Source organism: Zalophus californianus, chromosome 10, assembly GCF_009762305.2.
Source record: "Zalophus californianus isolate mZalCal1 chromosome 10, mZalCal1.pri.v2, whole genome shotgun sequence".
Classification (NCBI taxonomy): domain Eukaryota; kingdom Metazoa; phylum Chordata; class Mammalia; order Carnivora; family Otariidae; genus Zalophus; species Zalophus californianus.
In genome coordinates, this window is record NC_045604.1 from 104,494,343 (window position 1) to 104,519,520 (window position 25,178).

The 25,178-nt window shown below is 41.7% G+C and overlaps 2 protein-coding genes across 3 annotated transcripts in view; one reads left to right on the plus strand and one right to left on the minus strand.

Annotated features, from left to right (window-relative positions):
• Nucleotides 1-25,178, minus strand: part of POM121C (POM121 transmembrane nucleoporin C) — a 55,604-nt gene that overhangs the window by 9,089 nt on the left and 21,337 nt on the right. Inside the window, exons 1-5 of one of the 2 annotated variants that reach the window (XM_027613554.2) lie at nt 18,129-18,787; nt 16,758-16,973; nt 16,288-16,446; nt 14,600-14,680; nt 12,967-13,138 (exon numbers count right to left, since the gene is read on the minus strand). In XM_027613554.2, the coding sequence (XP_027469355.1) occupies nt 12,967-13,138; nt 14,600-14,680; nt 16,288-16,446; nt 16,758-16,973; nt 18,129-18,697 (1,197 nt within the window). In that variant the 5' untranslated portion in view covers nt 18,698-18,787. Of the gene's footprint in view, nt 1-12,966; nt 13,139-14,599; nt 14,681-16,287; nt 16,447-16,757; nt 16,974-18,128; nt 18,788-25,178 lie in introns of those variants that run through there. The other variant, XM_027613555.2, reaches the window with a different exon arrangement.
• Nucleotides 4,393-4,524, plus strand: LOC113933443 (thymosin beta-10-like). The gene has a single exon (XM_035722284.1). It carries the CDS (start codon nt 4,393-4,395, stop codon nt 4,522-4,524), a length of 132 nt encoding a protein of 43 aa, XP_035578177.1.

Sequence of the window (25,178 nt, forward strand, 5' to 3'; positions counted from 1 at the left end):
TGAGCCTACAGGACAATATAACTCTGTTCTGTTCATCACTGCCTATCAAGTCTCCCTTTCAGTGACTTCAACATTTCTTTATCGGGTGCCTGGCTGCCTCAGGCAGCAGTGTGTGCAACTCTTAATCTTAGGGTTGTAGGTTTAAGCCCCATGTTGGGTGTAGAGATTACTTAAAATAAAATCTTAAGGAAAAAAACAGGGGTGCCTGGGTGGTTCAGTTGGTTAGGCATCTGCCTTTGGCTCAGGTCATGTTCCAAGGGTCCTGGGATCGAATCCCGCATCAGGCTCCCTGCTCCGCGGGAAGCCCGCTTCTCCCTCTCCCCCTGCTTGTGTTCCCTCTCTCGCTGTGTCTCTGTCAAATAAGTAAAAATTCTTAAAAAAAAAACAAAAAAAAAATTTCTTTGTGAAGGAAGGCCCCTGAAGGAAAGTCAATTGCCAGTATTAACTATGGGGGGGGGGTGATAATCTGAATGAGTAAGGGAAAGCTAAGTAATAAATGTACAAGGAGCAAATGTACCTTTTGCATACATTAAAAAGTGGAATGTCACAGTCATGGTTTAGAGCCATGATGCTTACAAGTTTATATTGCCTTACAGAAATGATAAAATTAAGAAACTTTTCCAACCCTTCCCCCCAAAAACCCTATCACAGCAAAGATAAGCCAGTACACTAATTTAGTCCTTTCATTAAATTTTCAGCTTTACTTCAACTTTATTTTTTAAAAATGTGCTATCACGACATTCATGACTTCTGCAGCATCTATGGTATTTACTGTTATAATTATCCAGACACCTGTCTTCCACCAGGCAGTCCCCTGATTACAAAGACGGTCTATTCTCACCCTCCCCTCCTGCAAAGCGGCCTTGCAGCAAAGTAACCGACAGCCAGCCAGCACTCTGCACACAGTTGCATCAAGTCTTCAGCCTAATTACAACAATACTATCACTGTATAGACCTTTTTCTCACTGAGAAGCTTCTAGTGATTTCTTAACTCCATAACAGTTATATAAGGGGTGGCTGGGTGGCTCAGTCGGCTGAGTGTCCAACTCTCAGTTTTGGCTCAGGTCATGACTTCAGGGTTGTGAGATGGAGACCTGTGCTCTGCGGCAAGTCTGCCTGAGAGTCTCGCCCTCTCTTTCTGCCCCTCCCCCACGGGCACGTGTGCTCTACAATAAATCAATCTTTAAAAAAAAAAAGACTCTCTCTATAAGTACTGCCGTGTAGCAAGGAGACTCTACCCTTTGTACCATCTGAATTTTCAACCATACCAACATTTCCATAAAACAGACATAAAACCTATGTGGGCAGGAAATAAAAACATCCCCAAACAAAACAAAAACCAGAAAATTAAAAGGCAAACAATTTCAGTAAGAGTTAATATCTGTTACAGGTAAACATGGGAGTCCTGCAACGCCACATAAATATACTGAATGTATCAAATGAAAGTAAAAGATACAAGTCATAAAAAGAAATAGTCAATCTATGTATCTAGCAGTCACTTTAGTTCTGCATTGTAATTCAATTTTTAATTAGCTGAGTTCTCACTTCAGAGAGGCACCAAACCTTCACACTTGACAAAGAACGCAAAGACGAGCTAAGCGCTCCATCACCAAGAAACTGACAATGTGGAAAAGAGACGGGAGAGTACACAAACTGCCCGTGAACAGCCGAAAGGTAGCAGAGGTCTCCACACAGGAGCCCCAGAAGAGAGATGACACAGCGCTGGTTAGAAGAATTGGTAAAGGAGGGAGGTGACGTCTAAGAGCCTATCACGACTTCACAAAAAGCACCTGAAGAGACGAGCCGCACGGGCTTGCAATGGGACGGACACATCATCCCACAACGGGAACAGAACAAGGAAGGGAAGGCACCAGGAAGGTATCAGGTGCTCCACGAAGATAATAAATGTCCTGGTCTGGCTGATAGACCATATAAAGGAATAACTGGGCACGAGGTCAGAGAGGACAGCTGGGGTTTGAAGCACTGAAGGCAAGGGTAAATATTCCTACTTTGGAAAATGACAAGTCTCATAAGACATGGATATATCAAGGCCACGCACAAAGAGGTCAGAGGACAGTTTACTTCTTCTACAATTGGTCCCCGTCTAACATGTGTAATGATTTTATAATTTTAAAGCTAGAGTTTCTAGTTCGGGCAGCTGTAGATTTGGCTCCTTCCTAGTGTTCCCTTGTAAGAATACAGTTAGGCACAGATGTCGAATGCCACCTGCACCAAATGCAAGGGCTGTCACCTATACTGACTAAATCACTACCTCAGTACGTTTGTTTTTTTCTCTCAAAGAGAAGCTTCAACATAAAGAACTTTCATATTACTTTAATCTCCTCTTCCTAATACCGACTTCTGAGAACTTAAGCGTATGTGCAGATACCGTACAGGAGCAGGGGACTGGTAACTACTGAGAACACCAAACGGCGATTACTGTTAGTGGCTGCACTTCCGGCAGGAGGTCACAGGCTCCACCTCGAGTGAGGGCGCTTATCACAAACTCCGACTCTCTTTCAGGCAACGGCTGTGTTGTTCTAGAGCAACACTCCCATGGGGGACAAGCAGCAAATGCTGGAGAAGATGCGGCCTACATGTGTGAAGGTACGGCAGTGCCAGGGAAGAGCTACCAGGCCGGTGAGACTTCGTGGAGACAAGAGGAGAGGAGCCAAGGGGTGAGCCCCTCAATTTAGGGCTCCTTTTTCTCTCTTGGTGACTGCCAATTCCAAAAGGAAAAGCTGCAGTTGGCAGACTGAGAAAAGCTTTTATCAGTCTCACGGGGTTGGGAAGACAAAAATGAATTCAGAGCTTTCCCAAGTACAGGGTCCCTAATGCGACCTAAAGCTTTTGGTTGAGATCCTCAAGGCTCCGTATGGGAAGAGGGGGGAAATCAGAAATAAACCAGCCCTCACAAAACCTGACAACTCAGAATCATGTCAAGTCCACCCAGACGGAAGTCATCTGTCTCTATCCTAGCTATTACCAGAGGTAAAATAAAAAAGTAAAACCTCTCTGGAGGAAGATACCACCATTCAGAGATTCAAGTCATCGTTACATTTTTTTTCAATGTCTGACAGAGGAATACAGCAACAACAAAAATCAAGTATATAAGAAAGTAATATTTAACCAATACCCCAGAGGAAAAAAGCAGACATCAGAAACAGACCACAGAAGATTCAAATATTGGAGTTACTGAACAAGACTTCAGAAGAGCTATTATAATAATTTAAGTGACAATGTGGAGAATCCTGGCAGACAAATGGTAACTATAAGAAAGAGAACAACAGTGATTTAAGAATGCGCTGTATGGGCTAAAATAGCACAGAGCTAAAGAAAATCAGTAGACTAGACAACGGAAGAACTGGGGCGGGGGGGAGACAAAATGATGGGAAACACAGACAGACAGACAAGACAGACGTGGGACAAAAGGCAAAGGTCTAATGTGTCTTCGAACACCGGGACGGGAGAAAACAGGGCAGAACATCTGAGGAGAAAACGGTTGAGGTGTTTCAAAACCGTCAAAAGACCTCAAGCCACATGACACGCTCCAAGGAACATTACCATAAGTGAGCACTTTCATGAAATTTCTTCTCAAGTGAAGTTGAAACATTTACCAAAACTGAACCTGTGCTGGGCCACAGAGCAAATCCATTTCAAGGACTGACAGGAGCACACCCTGTGAGCTAGCGGGATTTAGGTAAAAACCAGTAACAGAAAGATAACTAGACAACTGTTTTGAAATTTAGCAATGTATTTCTAAGTGTAGAAATCAAAGAACTCAAAATGGAAATCAGAAAGTATCTGAACCAAATGAAAATGAAAAATACTTCAAGACTGTGGTTAAGCAGCTAAGGTTTACAGGAAATGTATAACCTTTGATGTGTGTGTGTGTGTGTGTGTGTGTGTGTGTGTTAGAAAAGGGAAAAGGCTGAAAAAAACCCAGTGACCTAAGAATCTGAAGTAAAGAATTACAGGGACACCTGGGTGGCTCAGTCGGTAAGTGTCGATCCCAGGGTCCTGGCATCGAGCCCCGCATCGGGCTCCCTGCTCAGCGGGGGTCTGCTTCTCCCTCTGCCTGCTCACTGCTCCCCCCGCTTGTGCTCTTTCTGACAAATAAATAAAATCTTAAAAAAAAAAAAGAGAAATCCCATCAAGTCGAACATGAAAAAAAAAGAAAGGGCGCCTGAGGGGCTCAGTTGGTTAAGCATCCGATTCTTGCTCTCAGCTCAGGTCTCGATCTCAGGGTCATGAGTTCAAGCCCCACGGCCCCAAGCTGGGCATGGAGCCCTACTTAAAAAAAAGAAAAAAAGAGGTCTCTTGCTGCAGCAACACGAGTGGGAGCACCAGGCACCGGGCTCAGAGTGGAACTCCACGGATCGCTTTAAGAAAATGGCAGACAAGCTGGACATGGGAGAAATCGCCAGCTTCAATAAGACCAAGCTGAAGAAAACCGAGAAGCAGAAGAATACCCTGCCGACCAAGGAGACCACTGGGCAGGAGAAGCGGAATGAAATTTCCTAAGAACCTAGAGGATTCCCCATCCCCGTACCTTCGAGATACCCCAGTCGTGATGTGGAGGAAGAAGAGCCACCTGCAAGATGGACATGAGTGACAAGCTGCACCATGAACCCGGGCACTCTGGGCCGACACCACCGGCCTGCGGGTCTCTGATGGGACCCCCCCCACCCCAATCGGACTGCCAAATTCTCCAGTTTGCCTTGGGATATTATAGCAAATTATTTGTATGTCTGATGAAAATAAAACACACCTCGTGCCGTGGCAAAAAAAAAAAATAGTATCTAGAAGGGCAGAAATTAAATAGAAAAACATGTAATAGAGTGACTCCTAAAATTGGTTATTTGATGATACAACCTTGAGAAAGGAACTTCCTTAATCCAATAGAGTATCTACCAAAAAACTGTATCAGGGTGCCTGGGTGGTACAGTCAGTTAAGTGGCTTGACTCTTGGTTTTGTGACCTCAGGGTCATGGGATCGAGCCCTATGTTGAGCTCCATGCTCAGCTCGGAGTCTGCTTGAGACTTTCTCTCCCACCCATGCACTCTCACCAAAATAAATAAATTAAAAAAAAAATCCACAACAACCCTATATCAAACAGCATATATAACAGGAAATGTGGAGAGCACTCCCTTTGAGATCAAGAAAATAAAGATGTTTGCTGTCACTTCTATTCAACATTGTACTTCAGGTCTTAACCAAATACAGTAAGGCATAAAAACTATAAAGAGAAAAAAAGCTGTCATTGTAGACAACATGATATACACACAAAAATCCTAAAGAATATACAGATGATTTATGGAATTTAGCAAATTTTCTGAATATGATAATCAGTTGTATTTGTTATACATCAGCAACAGAGTATACACCATTTATAACAGCATCAAAAAATATACCTAGGAATAAGTTTAATATGTAAGACCACTACACAGAGCAGTTAAAGATGATGTAAATAAGTGAAAGGTATACCATGTTCATGGATTGGAAGATTCAACACTGTAAAAATGTCTTTTCTCTCCAAAATAATTAGTAGATTAAAGGCAGTCTTAATATCTCACAAGTGTCCTTTCTTTCTTTTAGTGGAAATCGACGAGCTGATTCTAAACTGACAGCGAAAGGCAAAGGGTCAAGATCCAAGACAATTCTGAAGAGCAATGAGAGAAATAAGAAGTTGGATGACTTATTCTACTACATATCAAAACTAAAAGACTGTGTGGCACAGTGTAGAAAAAAAAGGTACAGGGCAAAAAAACAGGCCAATGGAACAGAACAGAATCTAGAAATGGATCCACATACATACACTTAAATTAACTAAGGCAGTGCCACAGAGCAACAGGAAAGGGATGGTTCAACCTTTCAATAAATGTTGCTTACTAAGTCAAGTGGATATTTTGATTGCTACTTCACACTGTGTACAAAAATCAACTTCAGGTGGATTATAGATCCAAATGTGAAAAGAAAAAGAATAAAGCTTCTAGAAGATAGCAAATCATCATCATGACTTTAGGAAGACAAAGAGTTCCTAAACAGTGCACACAATACATTAACCGTAAGTGTAAAGTGAAGAAAATGAAGTGGTGAGACACAGAGTAGGATACTGATTTGTTGCAACACGTACAATTTAGAGAAAGCTTGTATCTAGAATATATAAAGAATTTCTATAAATCAGTAACAAAAAGACAACTTAATAGAAAAGGGCCAAGAAACTTGAATAGGCACTTCATAAAAAAGGAAGTATGAATGGCTAATGAACAGTTCATACCTCTATTTCATTAGCAATCAGCAATTACAATTACAACCACAATGAAATTTGGTTACCGGAATGGGTAATTAAAGAGACTGGCAACATCAAGTGTTAGTGAGGATGTATATAACCACAGGAACAAAATCTCATACTGCAGTGGTAAGAGTATTAACTGAAATGTAACTTTAAAAAAAAAAATGGTCCAACAACATCTACTACAACTGAGCACTACACATACTTTACATATGTGCACCAAAAGACTTAATACCAACATTACACATAATAGCTCTAAACTGGAAACCCAATGTCCAACAGCAGGAGGAAAAACGTAATTATGGTATATTCATATAAAGAAAATGAATATAGCAATGAAAATGAAAGACTTGCTGCTACATGTAACAACCTGGATGCATCTCACAAGGAAAACAGTGAAAGAAGCTAAACACAAAAGAAAGCATATCCTAGTCATTAATATAAAGTTTAAAAATAGGGAAAACAATAAGGTGCTAATACTCAGGAAGGAAGGAAGAGGTACGAGAGGGGCTTCTGGGTGTTGAAAATGATTTATTACTTGACTGGCTACATGAAGCTGTACACTTAAGGTATTTTTCTACAGTATGAAAAAAATTAAATATAGATTTGACACAGAATACTGTGCAATATATGATTAAAAAAGAGACAAAAAAGCCCATACACGATGATCCCATTTGTGTAGCACAGACCAAAGATTCTGTGCATTGTCTGTGTCCGCACACCTGGTACAAATGTTAACAACAGATACCTACGGGAAGGAGACCAGGAGAACCAGGACAGGGGAATCCTATTTTACTTAACAGTTATCTATACTTAGAAACTTTTCGAAACCAGGAAAGGTACTATGTGCAGCACGCCATACATTCCAACAAGCAGAGTACACAGTACAAAGTCTGCCTTCTACCTCAACAGTTATTCCTGGCTTCTAATAAAACCTATCAAAAGTATTCTATGCACAAATAACAGAGAACACTATACACACAATTCTGCACCTTGCTTTTGTTCTGTATTTTTGAATTGCCGTCAGTGCCTATTAAGCTACCTTATTCTTCTGATAGTTACATAGTATTGCAACTTAGGGAAATACTGTTACTTAACCAGGCCCCTGGAGAAGGTATCTTTACATTGTTTCCAAGCTTCTGCTATTAAAACTTTTTTTTAAAAAAGATTTTATTTATTTATTTGACAGAGAGAGACACAGCGAGAGAGGGAGCACAAGCAGGGGGAGTGGGAGAGGGAGAAGCAGGCTTCCCGCCGAGCAGGGAGCCCGATGCGGGGCTCAATCCCAGGACCCTGGGCTCATGACCTGAGCCGAAGGCAGACACTTAACGACTGAGCCACCCAGGCGCCCCAGCTTCTGCTCTTAAAATGCTACAATCAACATCCTTCTATATGCTTCTGAGTATATGTATAGAATTAATTCCTAAAAACAAACCTGCTGGATCAAAGGGCACATGCATCTCTAATACTGATAATTACTGCCACAATGCTCTCCAGAGAACTGTATGAATGGACACTCCCATCAGCAATGCATGAGAAGTCTGTTCTTACGAATACTTTTATGGTTTTTATCTTACATTTGTATCTTTAGTTCATTTGGAATATATTTCTCTAATATATGAAAATCGGCCCAAACTCACTCTTAAGAGACACAACTACGGGGCGCCTGGGTGGCTCAGTGGCTTAAGCGTCTGACTCTTTTTATTTCAGCTCTGGTTGTGGGATCCAGCCCTGCATCACACTCTGTGCTTGGCGTGGAGTCCGCTTGAGATTCTCTCTCTCCCTCCCTCTGCTCCCCACCCCTCCCCACATGCACGTGCTCGTGCTCTCCAAATAAATAAAATCTTAAAAGAGACACACAAACACACACACACAGTTCCTCACCTAACTGGTAAAAACCCAAAGCTATGACAACCTAATCTATTGGTGTGACTGTGGAGAAGTCCCATCACTCATATAATGCTAATGGGAATGCTAATGGTACATCCTCTAAGGAGGGGAATTTAAAAATACCTAGTGAAACTGTACATGCATCTAACTGTGGGCCTGGGAAATCGGTATTCTAGGCAATCTATCCAAGAAGTGTAATGGCCAAGGAGTGAAATGACATGAATTAAAGCACTACGTGCAGAACCATCTGTCACAGCAGAAAACTGAAACAGCTCAATGTTTATCAACAGAGGACAAGAGTAACTACAGATACTGTAGAAGGAGAGCCGGAGCAAGGCTCACACTTGTGCATATTACTGCCTCACGTCAGAAGGTGGGGTTTACAGATAGACATGGATTTGCATATAGTTTTAAGAAAAAAAAGACAGTGGAAGGATAGCCAAAAAGTAATAAAAATAGGAAGGGAACAATGTGGAGTAGAAAGAGGTTGAAACTGTGAACTTCTCTGAGTGTATTTTCTTTTCTCATATGTTCTCTGGAACAATTTTTATTTTATTTGTATTTATTTACATTTATGTTTACTTACATTATTTTTATTTTTAATTTTTTAAAAGTAGGCTCCACGCACAGCATGGAGCCCAAAGCGGGGCTTGAACTCACAACCCTCAGATCAAGACCCGAGGGGAGATCAAGAGTCAACTGAGCCACCCAGGCGCCCCAGAACAATTTTTTTTTTTTAAATTTTATTTTTAAGTAATCGTTACACTCATGATGGGGCTGGAGCTCACGACCCCGAGATCAAGAGTCACATAATCCACTGACCGAAGCAGCCAGGCGCCCCTGTTCTTTGGAACAATTTAAGTATTTTATTTTACATAAATAAAAACAAACTGTATAAAAAAAAAAACACCCCAAAACATTAAAATATACTGAACCTTACTGTAGATCAAGTTGGTGGTGTACCCAACTGAGAACACTGAATTCACATTACTCTAAATTTTGACTGTATCAAAAATAATTCTTAAGCTGATTCAAAATCTTACTGTTTATAATACGCTGATATCATTATTTTGAAATTGTGTGTACTGGGACCAGTCAAAAAAGTAACTATGAAGCAACACTTTTTGTGTAAAAATACATAAAAATGAGGGGCACCTGGGTGGTTCAGTTGGTTAAGTGTCTGACTCTTGATTTCAGCACAGGTCATGATTTCGCGGTGGTAGATCAAGCTCCATGTCGGGCCCTGTGCACTCAGTGCAGAGTCTACTCAAGATTCTCTCTCTCCCTCTGCCCCTTCCCCTGCTTGTGCTTTCTCTAAAAGAAATAAAATCTTAAAACATAAAAATGTAAAATCAAAGAAATTATGTAAAAAGTTCTGTGATCCTAAATCTGAACATGAAATATCAAGATGAACTAATGACTGAGAGTTCTCTTTCTAAAGGATATGTGTAATTTTAACTCTCCTAGAATCCAGACTGTAGTCTATGAAGATCATTTCCAACTGAAAAAAAGGAAGGCTACTTGAAGAGCCAACTTCAGTTTGAGTTGGAAACATACAAGATGGATTTTTTTTTAACCTAAAAAGCAACAAAGTTATTTATCAAAAACTACCGGGATCAAAACAAAAGGATACAGGAGCCAATTTGAAAGGGCTCCCACTGGCCAAAGGTGGAAAACTTTGTGCCTCAAAAAAAGCGAAATGTCTATACAAACTCAGAAGTTCATAAACATAATCACAACAGCAAAAACCTCATCGGTCACTTCTGGAGTTGGCCCCGGCATCAGCGCCTTCTTATTACCTAGTTACTCCCACAGGTAGGACAGGTTCTCTTGTACAGAATTTCAGTTAGTAAATGCAGAGAAAATGACAGAATTAGATTACTACCATTTTGCAACCGAATAAAACCGTGGACCTAGGCAAAGATGATAAATGGATGCTAAAATCATCAGATGAAAAACTCAAAGAAAAATTAAAATGGAAGAATCTGACTGAAACAGCTGAGCCCAGGGATCATTACCAACCTCACAAAAGGGAGGCAGCCAGACCTCACATGCTCCTGGTGTGATGCAATCACAGGGATGTGATGTTCAGCTAAAATAACTGAACTTGAATCTAATCAAGTCTCAGGACTCAAATTCCCATTGACAGGGAACATAGGGGATCGTGTATAAGTTAAAAAGATACCATGACGATGGAAACTTAATCTAGAATGTGGGAAATTCCACAGAACAAAATGATCCAGTTTTTTCAAAGGCATGAAAAAAATAGTAGTACTATAAAGAGTCTAAGAGGCATAGGAACCAAATGTAAAGAACTGATGTTTGGTCCCTCAAACAAAGGTACTGTAGTAAGACAGTTTGGGATAACACAGGCAATCTGAACATGGAGCAGTATTAACAAATATTAAGGAACAATTATTGTTTAAGAGGAATAATGCCAATGTGGTTATCAATGTTTATAAAAAAGTTTTAAAATACACTGAAGTCTCTATAGGTGAAATGACAGGTTTGTAATTTACTGTAAAACACAAAGGCAAAAACAGGGTGGGGTGGACTGATGGAACAAGACAGACAACATGCTGGTAACTAACAAGTGAAGCTATAGGGAGGGAGGTCCATTAGATTTCCTTTCCTTTTGCGTACATTTTAAATTTGACATAATAAAAAGATTTTAAGAACAGGTAAGTACAGGCATACTTCATTTTACTGCATTTTGCAAATGCTGTTTTGTTTTTTTGTTTTTTTTTTAAGATTTTATTTACTTGACAGAGAGAGACACAGCAAGAGAGGGAACACAAGCAGGACGAATGGGAGGGGGAGAAGCAGGCTTCCCGCGGAGCAGGGAGCCCGATGCGGGGCTCGATCTCAGGACCCTGGGATCAAGACCTGAGCCGAAGGCAGACGCTTAACGACTGAGCCACCCAGGCGCCCCTGAAAATGCTGTTTTTAACAAATTGAAGGTTTGTGGCAAATCTACTTCAAGCAAGTCTATCAGTGCCCTTTTCCTAATAGTATTTGCTCACTTCAGGTCTCTCACATTTTGGTTAAGTATTGCAGTATTTCCAACTTACTATTATTCTCTTTGTTACAATGATCTGTGATGAGGGATCTTTGATGCTATTATTGTAATTGTTTTGAGGAGCCACAAACCACGCCCTTATAAGGCAGCCGACTTAAAAAAAAATGTGTGCTCGGATTGTCCCATTAACAGGCACTTCTCCCATCTCTCTCCCTCTTCCGGCCTCCTTATTCGCCAAGATACTACAATATTGCAATTATACCAGGTAACGACCCTACAGAGGCCTCTTAAGTGTTCAAGTGAAAGGAAGAGTCGCACAACTCACACTTTAAATCACAAGTTACAAATGATCAAGCTTAGTTAAGGAAGGCAGGTCGAGAGCCGAGACATGCTGAAAGGTAGGCTTCTTGCACCCAATAGCCAAGTTGCGAATGCAAAGGAAAAGTTCTTGAAGGAAATGAAAAGTACTACCCTAATGAACACATGAATGATAAGAAAGTGAAAAGGCCTTATTGTTGACATGAAGAAAGTCTAAGTGGTCTGGGTGGAAGATCAAACCAGCCACACCATTGCCTTAAGCCAAAACCTAAACCAGGGCAAGGCCTAACTTCAATTTCCAGGAAGGCTGAGAGGTGAGGAAGCTGCTGGAGACAAGGCTGGAGCTAGCAGAGGCTGACTCAGTGAGGTTTCAGGAAGGAAGCCATCTCCATAACAAGGGGAAGCCGCAGGAGATCATCCAGAAGATCTAGCTAAAATCATTCATGAAGGGGGCTACACCCAACAGTGGAATTTCAACAGAGAGCCTATACTGGGAGAAGATGCCATCTAGGACCTTCATAACTACAGAGAAGTCAGTGCCTGGCTTCAAAGCTTCAAGGGACAGGCTGACGCTCTTATTAGGGGATAATGCAACCGGTGACTTTAAGATGAAGCCAGTACTCACCATTCTGAAAATCCTAGGGCTCTTGAGAATTATTCTCAATCTGCCTGTTGTGGTGCTTATTCCTACAACTACTCAAGCTTAGGCCTTCATTTTTCATTTATGTTATTGGAAAAACCTTCTGGATTACCTTATCTCAAAAGTTTTCTCCCCTCAAAACTCTTCCTCCGTGAATGCTTTATTTTTTTCTCACTACCATATACAGGGTACCCACTTACTGACATGCATTGTAATGAATATTTTTCAAGCACTGTCTTCAATCTTTGTAATAATCCTTGGGAGATGAGAAATACAAAGTTGAAGTGATTTACCTGCCTGAGGCCCTATAGCTACTAAGTGTCAGAGGCAAAATCTGAATCCAAGTCTGTCTGGTAGCAAAGCTTGCTCTGTCCCCTAGGCCATACTGCATCCTCTAAGAAAGAATTGCAATTTTTTCTAAAAAATAATTAAAAAAAAAAATCACAGTATTTTAAAAACTTTTCACTCAATTCTCAATGACAAAAGGATGAATTTCTTTTCTGATCCAGTGCAATCTGGACTGAATCTACCTTTTCGATCAAATTAATATCATTTATTGAATTATTCATTCTTTGTCCGTTTATCTACAATACTGGCTGTTTTGTATCAGCTGTCCCCATATGCACTGGTTTACTTTCTGGCCTTTCTATTGTTCCCGGGGTCTAAATTATCAATCAAGTGTTTGCATTTTCTGTTAGCTCAGAGGTAATCCCAGTATCTGACAGGTGGAACGTGGTTAGAAAACACTGGCTCATCAATTAATGCTCAGAACACCTTTCTCCCACGCCACAAGCAGAACGTACCTGAGAGAAACCTCGAGTGGAACTGTAAGAACTGGTAATGGCATTGCGGCTGGAGCTAGGGATGCCACCCGTGTGCGTGCTTGTCAAGGAGCTCACGGAAGAGGTGCGAGACCTCTTATTCGAGTGGTCGTCGGAGCTTTGGGAATTGAGACCTCTCTTCAGAGAGCCAGGCCTAACAAAAGAGAAAAAGACAGTGAGTGTGCTATTTAAGGCAACATTCTTCTAAGGCTTCATCCATGGTCACAAAATACTTCTTAAATAAACTTAATAAGGATAAAGCTCTTAATACTATTGTTACCACTTCAGCTAAGTATCTTGGGCAAGTCAGGAAGGGAAAGCCAAATATTTAAAAAAAAATTAAATGTATGACTCCACTTGTATAGAAAAAACTGCACGCTAATCTACAGTGACAAAAAGCACATCAGTGGATGCCTGGGGCTGGGGGCAAGACTGGAGGGAGGGGTTGGTTACTAAGGAGCAAGGGGCAACTTTTTTTGAAGGTGGGGGTTATGTTTATTACCTTGGTTATGGCAACGGTTTAACGTCAGAACTTATCAGACTGTACACTTTAAAAAGGCACAGTTTATTATAATGTTTATTATACGTCAATAAACCTACTAAAAAACAGCCTTAAGAGGAACCAACCAATTTTTTTAAGCTTCCAATGGAAACATCTTTCCTGTAGAATAATCACCCAACCTTTGTTACAATGTAGACAACTCACTTTCTCCTAGAGTGATGAATGTCAACCATGGACTAGTTTATTCTTACACTGGATGAAAATGCATTTCCTCTTTCACCTATTTCACCTACAGATCTATGTGGAGCGAAACCGAACAACGTTAGCCTCTTCTTCACACGACAGCTCCCTGGTTTTTGGTGATCATTATCCTATCCTTCCCTCTCGTTTCCTTATTCCCCTTGAGATTTTTCTTCCTTGGGTTAATACTTTAAACTTTCAAAACCCATTCATGCACGGCCACCACTCTGTAACATCTTACAATTGCTTCACTCGGAATGACCGTTAGGTTGTGTTTATGGTTTCTTACAGTGCAGGCCACGGAACCAAGCACAACACTACATGGACAATGTCAGCAGAACTCAGGACAGCAGGAACCGCCGCCCACCAACCCCCCCCTTGCTCCATTCTGGTCTTTGTTCTGCTATCAGCACAGACTGGGAGCACATTAGCTCTTCTGGCAGCCTTATCACTCTCCTGACTCAATAAACATGTAAGTTACCTCAAGTCTTTTCACACAGATTTCTAAGACACTTTCCCTCTCATCCAACCCCTAAATGTATTTAAACTCAATTGTACAAACTTAACATTTATCTTAAATTTCATACTGTTGCACTTTAACCATCGCACAAACCTGTTTATATACATAGTTATTAAATATATTTACAAACTCTCTTAGCCTTACCATATTTTTATCCATATTAATGAAAAAATATTAAAAGAAATTAGACGATAGTTATTGTGGAACATTATTCCAAATGTTCCTCTCTGGTGTCAAAGATTTGAACCTGGGCTAATAAAGCAATGCAAAAACACAGAGGAAAATCTCTGTAGGACAACAGCTCTGACAGTGCCCTTCCCCAGTCTACCTCATTCAGATGGATTCTCACTTACTTAGGCACAAAAGAAGCAGGGACTCCATTGGCCACCAGGGGCTCAAATGCTGAATGTCCACTCCCACTGCTATCATGGCGCCTGTGACAAATCAAAAAACCCTCAATTAAATGAACTTTTTTTTTTCCCCCTTAGAGCATCCTCTCATACTCCTGGAACCTTACTATTTCTGTGGCATATCGAAATGGCTAGACAAGAAAAAGGCTGCTTCAAATCCTAAAGATTCTGAAAGGCAGATTTATTCTAAGATTGTCCTCATAATAACGAGTATAAAAATGCTTCAAGACCTTTTGAACTTATTCAGGTGTTATTATTCGCTAACTTCTCTCCAAAGTACTACTATCACAATACTCTACCATCCACAAATGAAAAACAAAAAACAAAAACATTTTAGGGACTAACCCACACATCCCATAGTGCTCTAGAGGTTAATATGGCAAGTCTGTTAGGGAAAAACTTCACATATCACACATAGGGGCCTATGCATGGTGCCCATAATCATTGCTTACTCCAAGTGTGAGAAAGACAAGACAGAATCCTCAGTTAATAGGCTCACTGGGGTCAAGAAAAATTTTAACCTTGGAGAATATGACAGACTTATTTGGACTATAAGAATGATGATTCCCTCTCCCACCTCCCCCACTCCTTGCCACCCCTGCTTAGCTAGTTGACATCAGTTCAAATTGCTCACCTATAAATCATCTGTACTCATCATTAGATCTTCCTATGTCACATAAAAAACACTTCCACTTATTTATATCTCCCTACCTAACTTTGCATTGTTAGTACTAAAGACGGCCAACTTTGTAGGATATGAACAATCTGGTCTAGGTAACGGTTACATTGAACAAGTGTGGGGTCCACTGTCTCCTCAGAGTGCTTCCTTGACCAATGTATATAAAGAAACCCCCTTCTCATTATCTGTTATAGCATCCTGTTGTGTTTCTTTTTTTTTTTTTACTTCTATACAAGTACAATCTAGAATTCCTTATTTTATTATCCAAGTCCCATGGGGACTCTTACTCATTGCTCTATCCACAGTACCTGGAGTAGGCCCAGGCACACAATAGGTGCTCAATCTGTCAAATTAAAAGACGAGTGAAATCCTTAACTGATTCTTGGAAAGCAGTTATGCATCATACCTAGTGACTTAAACCTCTGCTCTTTCCACACTTAGGAGACAGACTGCTTATTCCATTTTCATTAAAATATCACAAACCAAATAATGAAATTGGTTTTACTCTCATTACTGATAAATCTACCATATTCCAGTCTTCACTTTGCTTCGCCAAGCATTTCCTTCAGCACAAATATGACATTCGAATGGTGGTTACCCAAATAATTAAGCAACACAAGCTAGTGAAGGGAAGACTTTTAGCATTCCCTCTAAAAAAAATAAAATTTAGCACATTTGTATCAAAAGTATGAGGCTAACATGGCTAACAGCTGTCAGCTTATCTCTAGTACTTGTAGAAAAGGTAAGTTATAAAATTTAACCTGTACCTTAGGAAACTAACAGCATTAAACCCCTTGTTACCAAGCTCTTCCATGGAATCCAAAGAAGGGCACCTACTGAAGCTCAGAAACTGTGGAGCTGGCCTCTGTTTCTTCTTGGGAGTGATCTGTATATCAACAAATCACAGGAGTCTGTGTGGGAGGCCTGTTTAGTACTCTGCGGGGCCTGTTACCTTCTTTTATTTTCCTGGCTATCAGAAAATATTTGGTCTTCCTCCTCCACTGTCCTTTTCTTCCTCTCCTTGAGGGCACTCAGTACAGTCTCTTTTGCACATGGGTCTGGGACATTACTTGATGGTGAGGACAGTGTTGAGTTGATTGTCTGCTCTGGTCTGTAATGAAAAACAAGATTCTGGCATTAAGATATGTTAATAACCATGCATATAGCAGACTTCAGTCATTGGAAATCAGAAGCTAACTAATAAGCAAAAATATACACTGACAGAAACTGCCCTTAGAATTAAAGCTACCGTCTAAGGTCAAAACAAAAAAAATGCTGTTCAAGGACTAGACTTAGGGATTTCTCATTCAAATAAGCACCTTCTTCCCTTTTTTGCCTTATAGTTCTTTTGTCAGAGGAACAGCTGTGGAAGAATAAGTGGAAATAAACAGGAAAGTTTATTCTGCCAGCAGTAATACTCACATTGGCGAACGAGTCCATTTACTATCCGGAGGAGCAATCCTCACTGTCACTGGGCTGCACACCATTTTGGAATTCCGAGGAGACAGCACAGTCTTCTTGTGATAACCATTCCAGCATACTGTAGGAAGTACGCCCAGAAGAGAATACTGGGCCTGCTGGATTGGATATCGTCTTCGAGGTGTTATCACAAACCGGTTTGATAAACTCCCACAATCCCTATGGAGAATGGGAAACACATTATAGAACCAAAGAAGCCTGAAGGAATGGCAGAAATATGAATTACTAAAGAATCACGTGGTTTCAGTTATCTTCCAGAGAGCTCAAACTGATTTAAAAAAAAAAGGTTTTATTTATTTATTTAGAGAGAGAAAGCTAGCACACGTGGGGGAGGGGCAGAAGAATAGGGAGAAAAAAAATCTCAAGCAGACTACACCCTGAGCACGCAGAGCCTGATGCGGGACTTCCTCTCACAGCCTGGAGATCACGACCTGAGCTGAAACCAAGAGTCGCAGGCTCAACTGACTGAGCCACTCAGGCACCCCTTAAACTGCTTTTTGAGCCACAAAAAAACACAGCATTTTTATGGCAATGTTCCCCCATTCCATCTAAGGATGGAAAGTGGCAGCTGCTTAGCAGCTGTCCCTATAATGGACTTCAACAACTTTGAGAGGAAAATTGAAAACCCTGCCCACACAAGTAAAACTGCGATGTAAGAAAAGTGCGTGTTAGGACATGCAAGGTGGAACTTTTAAAGAATTCTTAAATCTTTTCAATCTTTTATGCTGAGTCATAAGTAATAAACACCCAAAGTCAAACATTTTTGACACCTAAGTTCATCTTTCAACTGAATGTACTTATTGATAATCTAGTATTTTCACCAAAGTTTTGTATTCTCTTGTAATGCTCAGCTATTGGGACTAAATGGAAATGCCTCTTTAAGTTGATCACCTTTATCAATCAAGTTTTATCAAAAGAGGGGTCTCCTGGAAACACCTCTTTGAGGTCGGCTAATTGACCTAATCGCTCTTACTGGTCCAAAGGAAAAATACAACAAAACATACTATATATCTACTCTAGAAAGGTCAAGATACTTTCACCAGAAGTAGGGATATTTTAGTAGCTTATCAAGTATTTTTCTAAACGCGGCTTTAAAAACTGTAAAGAAGGGAACAGCTCCGGCATCACATCTCATTCCAAAGGCTCAAGGAAGGCAGGGGATGGCTGACACACACGAAGGTGTTTCAAGAAGACAAAGCTACACAGAAACCACTTTTGACTCAATGAAAAAGAAAATCGGATTTAAAAAGTCAAGGTCTCCATTCAAAGCCAGTCGACAGAGAGGAGGGTGTGGGGAAGATGAGCGGATCTTACCGGAGGGATGGCCTCCTAGAGGATCGGAGAAGAGGAGTGGGAAGAGAGGGGTAAATGTGCACACGATGGGGCGAGTGCGCGGGCGGCGCGGCGCGAGCGGGAGTGCGGCGGCGGCCAGGCCTCTCCAGCAGGTCCCTGACCTCCGGGGCGGGGGCAGGCTGCGGGGGGCCGGGCTTGCCCAGGTAACTGCCCATGAGGAGCAGTTCGGCGGGGTCCGGTCCTTCGAGCAGGGTCCGCGGCTCTAGGAGATTTCCGTTCACCGCCGACTTGGCTGGAGGCGAGGCGTGTAGGGTTCGCTGACGCCGCGCGTTCCGAACGAGCGAGGCGAGGGCGCGCGAACCGCGGGGCTCGCGGCTCAGTCCCCACCAGGCCGCGGTGGCCCCCACGGCCAGCCAGGCCAGCGCCGCCGCCGCCGGCACCAGGTACAGCACGAGGCCGAACAGCGACAGACCGAGGAGCGCCGCCCCGGCCGGGCCGCCGCAGCCCCCGCCCCGGCCCCGGCCGTCCCTGACGCTCGCTATCGGCCGCCGCCGCTCGCCTCCGCCAGCCGCCGCAGCCGCCGGAGACATCGCGGCTCCGCGCCGCGGAAAAGACTTAAATATCCCAGCGTGCACCGCGCCGCGCGCCGCGCCACCGCGCACTGGCTGCGTCACTGCGCAGGCGACTCGTACGCGCAACTGCCGCGGGCAACGCCACTGCTGCCTAGCAACGCGCTAGACCCGACCCCACTCAGAAAATGCGGCCCCCAGAAACAGCCAGGTCGTCTTCTCCAGGCTTCCGCGCGTACACCGCGCGGCACCCATCCCGAGGTGACCCGGTAGAAGAGTCGCGTTAAAAATAAAAGCTCCGGAAAGCGACCACTCAAGTAATGCCTGATCCATGTTGTTTTGTAGAGGGCTGAACTCCCCGGAAGAGGTTGTTACCGGGCACGTTTTTCACGATTGCTACCAAAGGTGGTGAGTTTTTCAGGTGCCCTCTTTCTGCCAAAGGGGGTTTACGTGCACAGCAACAGTGAAAGGCCAGACCAGCCCAAACCAACCACCCTTGTTAAATGTGGATCTAATTCTAATAAATTCCCGATCAAGCAGCCTAATAGTCTAATATATTGCGGATGAAACCTGAAGCTGCAAGCTAAGTTTGATTTCCTGCCGTACAAATTGGTTAGGTGAAACAGTTATCTACCAAATTTCACATCATGGTTCAGAATCGAGTAGATTCTGAGGATTTGTGATCAATTTACCTATGTTAAATTTGATGGCCTGGGAAAGTGGATTCGTGGTTGGCGAAGGCTGGGGAGTGTGTTGGGGGTCGGAAAATGGAGAATGACTGCTAAAGGGTAGGGTTTTCTTTTTGAGGGGGGACAAAAAGTTTTAAAATTAGATTATGGTGGTGGTTGCACAACCCTGTGAATTCTATGGTATGAATTATATCTTAATAAAACCATTAAAAAAAAAAGCCTTGGGCGCCTGGGTGGCTCAGTCGTTAAGCGTCTGCCTTCGGCTCAGGTCATGATCCCAGGGTCCCGGAATCGAGTCCCGCATCGGGCTCCCTGCTCAGCGGGAAGCCTGCTCTCCCTCTCCCACTCCCCCTGCTTGTGTTCCCTCTCTCGCTGTGTCTCTCTCTGTCAAATAAATAAATAAAAATCTTAAAAAAAAAAAAAAGCCTTCGTGGTCTGCCAATTCAGATTTTGATCTAGCTCAGCTTCCTTGGCCATTCATTCACTCCACTACTGATAGACATGAAAGGGAAAAAGGGTCTCTGATTTCTAGAAGCCTTCTGTTTAGTGGATAAGAAAGATGTGTAAGTAGAAAGCTTTGATTCACTGTGGCCAGCGTGATAACAGAGGCACAAAAAAGAGTGGGAATGATAAAGGGGAAGATAGGCTGGGAGGTGTTTCTTGAGCAGACAAGAACTGGGTTCAAGGCAGATGCAGGAGGCACTGTGCAGAAGCACAGAGATAGGAGTATGGCTGGAAATTGGGAGGTCTGAGGGAGTAGAGAGGTTAGAAAGATAGGCGGGGCTCAGTAAAGAGGTCTCTGGAGCAACCTCAAGAGATGAGCAAGGCAGTCAGTTCTCCCCAACCCATTGCGAGGGTAATTCTGCTTCTGTTTGATTTCACCAAAGACTTCATTTGAAAAGAAAAGGGGATGGGCTGTTTTACTTTGGAACCAATCTCAGCAGCAGCAGTGGAAGCGCGGGACAAGAGCCCAGCTGCAGTGAGTCAAACTACGGATGGAAGACCAAGAAGTGGAGGCAGTGAGTGCAGATTTCCCATTCACGGAATCTGGATAAGGAAGAACAAAGTATCTAGCGCAGCAAGGGTCCTTAAATTATCATACATTACTGGTATTTACAGGAGGAGCCAGACATAAAAGCCATCAGTGTACACATGCCGTAAGACAAAGATTACTTGGGAATTAATGTAGATAGAGAGGTCTGAGACTTGAGCCCCAGGGCACTCCCGTGTTTAGGGGTCGAAGAAATAAACACACAAACCTGCAAATCATTTAGTAAAATATAAATATGACTACATTAAAATTTAACACTTCTGTATGGGGAAAGACAACACAGGTGCTAAAAGACAAGCTAAGACTGAGAAGAAACAACTAACTCATACAAAAAAACCTCACATAACATACTTAAAAACCATGTAACGAGAATTATAAGGAACTCCTAAGAAGCAGCACAAAAAGACTCAACTGTAAAAAAAAAAAAAGGACAAGTGATATAAAAATGTAATTTATTGAATAGGAAACCCAAGTGGCCAATAATAAATAAATACATATTTACATGTACATCTGTATATACCTCACTAGTAATCTAGGAAAGCTTTACCGAAGTTATAAGAAACCATTGTGCATTCCTTTGCATAAGTAGAAAAATTTAATAGTTCAACAAGATCACATTTTGGCAAGGATGTGGAACAAATGGAATGGACATGGTGGTGGTGCATATGTAAAACTATGATTTGGAAAGCAATTTGGCAATATCAGACTGAAGAAATAGGTACCTTATAACCTTGCAATTCCATTTCTGGATACAAAGACAGTCATTGCAGCATCATTTGTATTACTGACAATTTGAACACACCTAAATGTCTAATGTCTACCAACCCAAGAATGGAGGAATAGTGGCATAATTCATATAATAAACTATTATAAAAGCAGCTGAAAATTAACCACCTTTCCAGCCATAATTAAGGGATTCCAGGCTAGTCCTCCCACCATGAATAACTATAAAAATGGACAAAACTTGGTGGCGCCTGGGTGGCTCAGTCGTTAAGCGTCTGCCTTCGGCTCAGGTCATGATCCCAGGGTCCTGGGATCGAGCCCCACATCAGGCTCCCCGCTCAGCAGGAAGCCTGCTTCTCCCTCTCCCACTCCCCCTGCTTGTGTTCCCTCCCTCGCTGTGTCTCTCTCTGTCAAAAAAAAAAAAAAAAGACAAAACTTATGAAGCAACTACTCTCAGACTAAGAACAATAGGAAGGGCAAGACTGATCCCTGAGAGGAAACTCATGAAGTAAGCCCCTAAAATCACCGAGTTCCTCTAAGTGGGGACAATTTCCCAAGTGTAGTGCAGACAGCTAGAGTATGAGCAGAGTAGGGAGATCTGAGGAGGCAAAAATAGACTTCAAGACAGCTGAAAGTCCTGGAAACCACTGGGCAGAGCAACAGAAAGGAGGGTGTCATGCAGACAGGGAGTTCCAGAAGTCTATGTGTGAGTCCCCTAAAAATCTGTGGCTGAAACTGGCATGATGACTAATTTTATGTCTCAACTTGACTGAGCCTCAGGGTGCCCAGGTACTTGGTTAAAGACTATGTTGAGGACTGTCTATGAGACTATTTCTGGATGAGATTAACATTTGAATTGGTAGACTAAGTAAAGAAGATTGATCTTCCACAGTGGGTAGGCCTCAGCCAATCTGCTGAAGGCCTGAATAGAACAAAAGGCCTGGGTAAGAATTCTCTGCCTGGCTTTTAGCTGGGACATTTTTCTTCTCTCTTCTGCTTTCAGACTTGAACTTGGAACTCACACTATTGGCTCTTTTGCTTCTTAGGCCTTTGGCCTTGGACAAAACAATACCATTGGCTCTCCTGGGTCTCCAGCTTGTCGACTACAGCTCTTAGGACTTCTCAGCCTCCATACTGCATGAATCAATTCCTGATAATAAGTGTGTGTGTGTGTGTGTGTGTATCCATCCTGTTGGCTCTGTTTGTCTGGAGAACTCTAAATAATACAGCCAGGCAGTATATGCAGAGAGACTCCCTGAGGCTTACTAGAAAGCAAAGTACTAAATGGGTTAAGATTAGAACAGAGATATTAGAGTTAGGGCAGTCCTGGGGTAAGAGCATTGCCAGGGGAGTTCTGGCCCTACCAAAATGGAGAGATCTCATAAGTGCATCTTTAACATCCTTGGAATCCAGTTGCAACAGCAGAAAGGTTACAACTTGAGGTAAGGATTATAGTCTAGACTAAGACCTATTCTAGGTCTGCCTTAATAAATTCTAAAATCAAATCATGACAAGATCCATAGGAAACAAGTTTGGAGGTTGAGTCTCGCCAATTTAGTGGGGTTTGGGAAACACTCTAGGCTCTTCAGTGATGTGTAAAGACAAAACAAAACCAAGTATAAACAAGTGTAAGGTCATTAGCCAATAATTACATTGCCTGCTAGAACAAGAATCCATATACCTCATGGAGAAATAAGAGACTTCAGAGTATTGTTCACAATGTACAATATTCAATAAAAAGCCCGTTAGACCTACAATGAAACAAAACAATGTGATCCATAGTCAAGAAAAAAAGCAGTATATAAAAATGAACCCAAGATGGTCTAAACGTTAGACTTAGCCAATCAAGATCTTAGTGAACTATTATAAATATATCCAAAGACTTAAAGGAAAGCATGGTCTTAATAAGTAAATAGATAAGGAATCTGCCCAGAAATGGAAATTATAAGGAAGAAACTAACAAATGCTAAAACTAAAAAATAATTGAAAATGTTTACTAGATAAGCTTACAAGCAGATTGGAGACAGGAAAATAAAGTCAGTGGACTCAAAGACAGGTCAGCAGAATGATCTCATAATGAACAGACCCTCCAGGATCTATGAAGCAGTATCAAATAGTCTATCATACGTGCAACTGTACTCTCAGAAGGAAAAGTGAGACTGGGGCCGAAAGATATATTTAAAAAATAATGTCTAAATTGCCCCAATGTGGTGAAAAATTACAGCTTAAAGATCCATGAAGCTGAACGAACTACAAAGCAACTAAAACAATAACTGCAGCTTCTAATCAGAAACAAGGTAGACTAGAGGACAATGAAAGAGTTTTTTAAATGCCAGGGGGGTGAAGGGTGGTGAATCTTGTCATCCCAGAATTTTATGTTCAAGCAGAAAATCTTTCAAAAATGAGAATAAAATAAAGACACTTCCTGATAAATGAAATCTAAGAGAATTCATCACTGGCAGAACTGTACTACAAGGAATGTTAAAGGCCGCCCTTTAGACCAAAGGGAGCTAAGACCAGATGAAAATGTGGAACTATCCGAAGGAATGGAGACCATCATGGTAAACAAGTAGGTGAATGTGAAAGACTGTTTTTTCATGATTTACTTTAAGAACTGATTGTTTCAAGTAAAAATAAAGAGACATTGTATAGGTGGATATAACAAATACAGAAGGAAGGGCACCTGGGTGGCTCAGTTGGTTAAGCGACTGCCTTCAGCTCAGGTCATGATCCTGGAGTCCCGGGATCGAGTCCCACATCGGGCTCCCTGCTCAGTAGGGAGTCTGCTTCTCCCTCTGACCCTCCCCCCTCTCCTGTGCTCTCTCTCCATTCTCACTCTCAAATAAATAAATAAAATCTTAAAAACAAACAAAAAAAAAAACAAATACAAAAGGAAAAGATGTAATAACCACCGAAAGCTAGGTTGTAGGGAGGGTAAATGTAATTATACTATTGTAAGGTTATTACATCTGTTATATGGAAAGCAGGAAGTGGGACATTTGAGGTGCCAAGTCTGACATGAGAAGGGGTATGGTGAAATAGAAATAGGAAAGTGATGTGTAAAGGTATTTGATAGTGACTATATCCTGGATCATAAGCGAAGTCTTAATAAATGTAAAAGAACTGATATAAAACAAAGTGCATTCTCTGAGCATAATGGAATTAAACTAGAAAATAACAAACAAAAGGAGAATCTCCAAACACTTGATAATTGAACAATACAATCTAATTAATCCACGAGTCAAATAGCAAGTCTCAAGGGACCTTAGAAAATATTTTGAAATGAATTAAAATGAAAATATAATGTATCAAAGTCTAGAAGAGGGGCTTTTACTTCTGACAAAAATGGAACAACAGATTTACCCTCTGACCTAGAACAAAAACAACAAAAACCAGACAATATATGAAACGGTGGTTTCCAAGACTACAAATTAGACAAGGGGACAACGATCACTAAGTTGAGAAAGAACATGAGCCCTATGACCATCACAGCTTACTTTCTTGAGTTTCTAAGCAGTATTACAGAAAGGAGGGGACTGAGGAAGAGCCCAGTGGATTTCCTGACTTGAAATACAGGGCTAAGAGTTTGGAGAGATCAAAACAGCTAAAGTTTAAAAGAATACCAGAGAGAAGAGAACTGTGAAGAATTCCCAGAGATCTACAGAGGTTTCTCTTGAGTATTTAGCAGTACTCAAGAGTATACGTTTATGGGGAAACTACCCAATGCCAAAGAAAAAAACACCCAAAAGTATTAAAAGAAACAGGATCTGACACTAACAAAGGGTCAAGAATCATGTCTCTCCTCACCAGCCAGACTGTGAAAAGTCATAATAGGATATTAGGTGTACTCAGGAAGGTGCTGCCTTAGTAATGGGAAATAATCAGCCTTACACTGAGCACTGCTCTGGACCTACCTTGTAGATCATAAAAGCAAAACCTGAAAGGATCAAACTGTTTCCAACAGTCTTACCTGTATCCCAAAACAAAGTTCAAAGAAAATGTATGGGACTAAAAAAATGACCAGCACTCAACAAGGTAA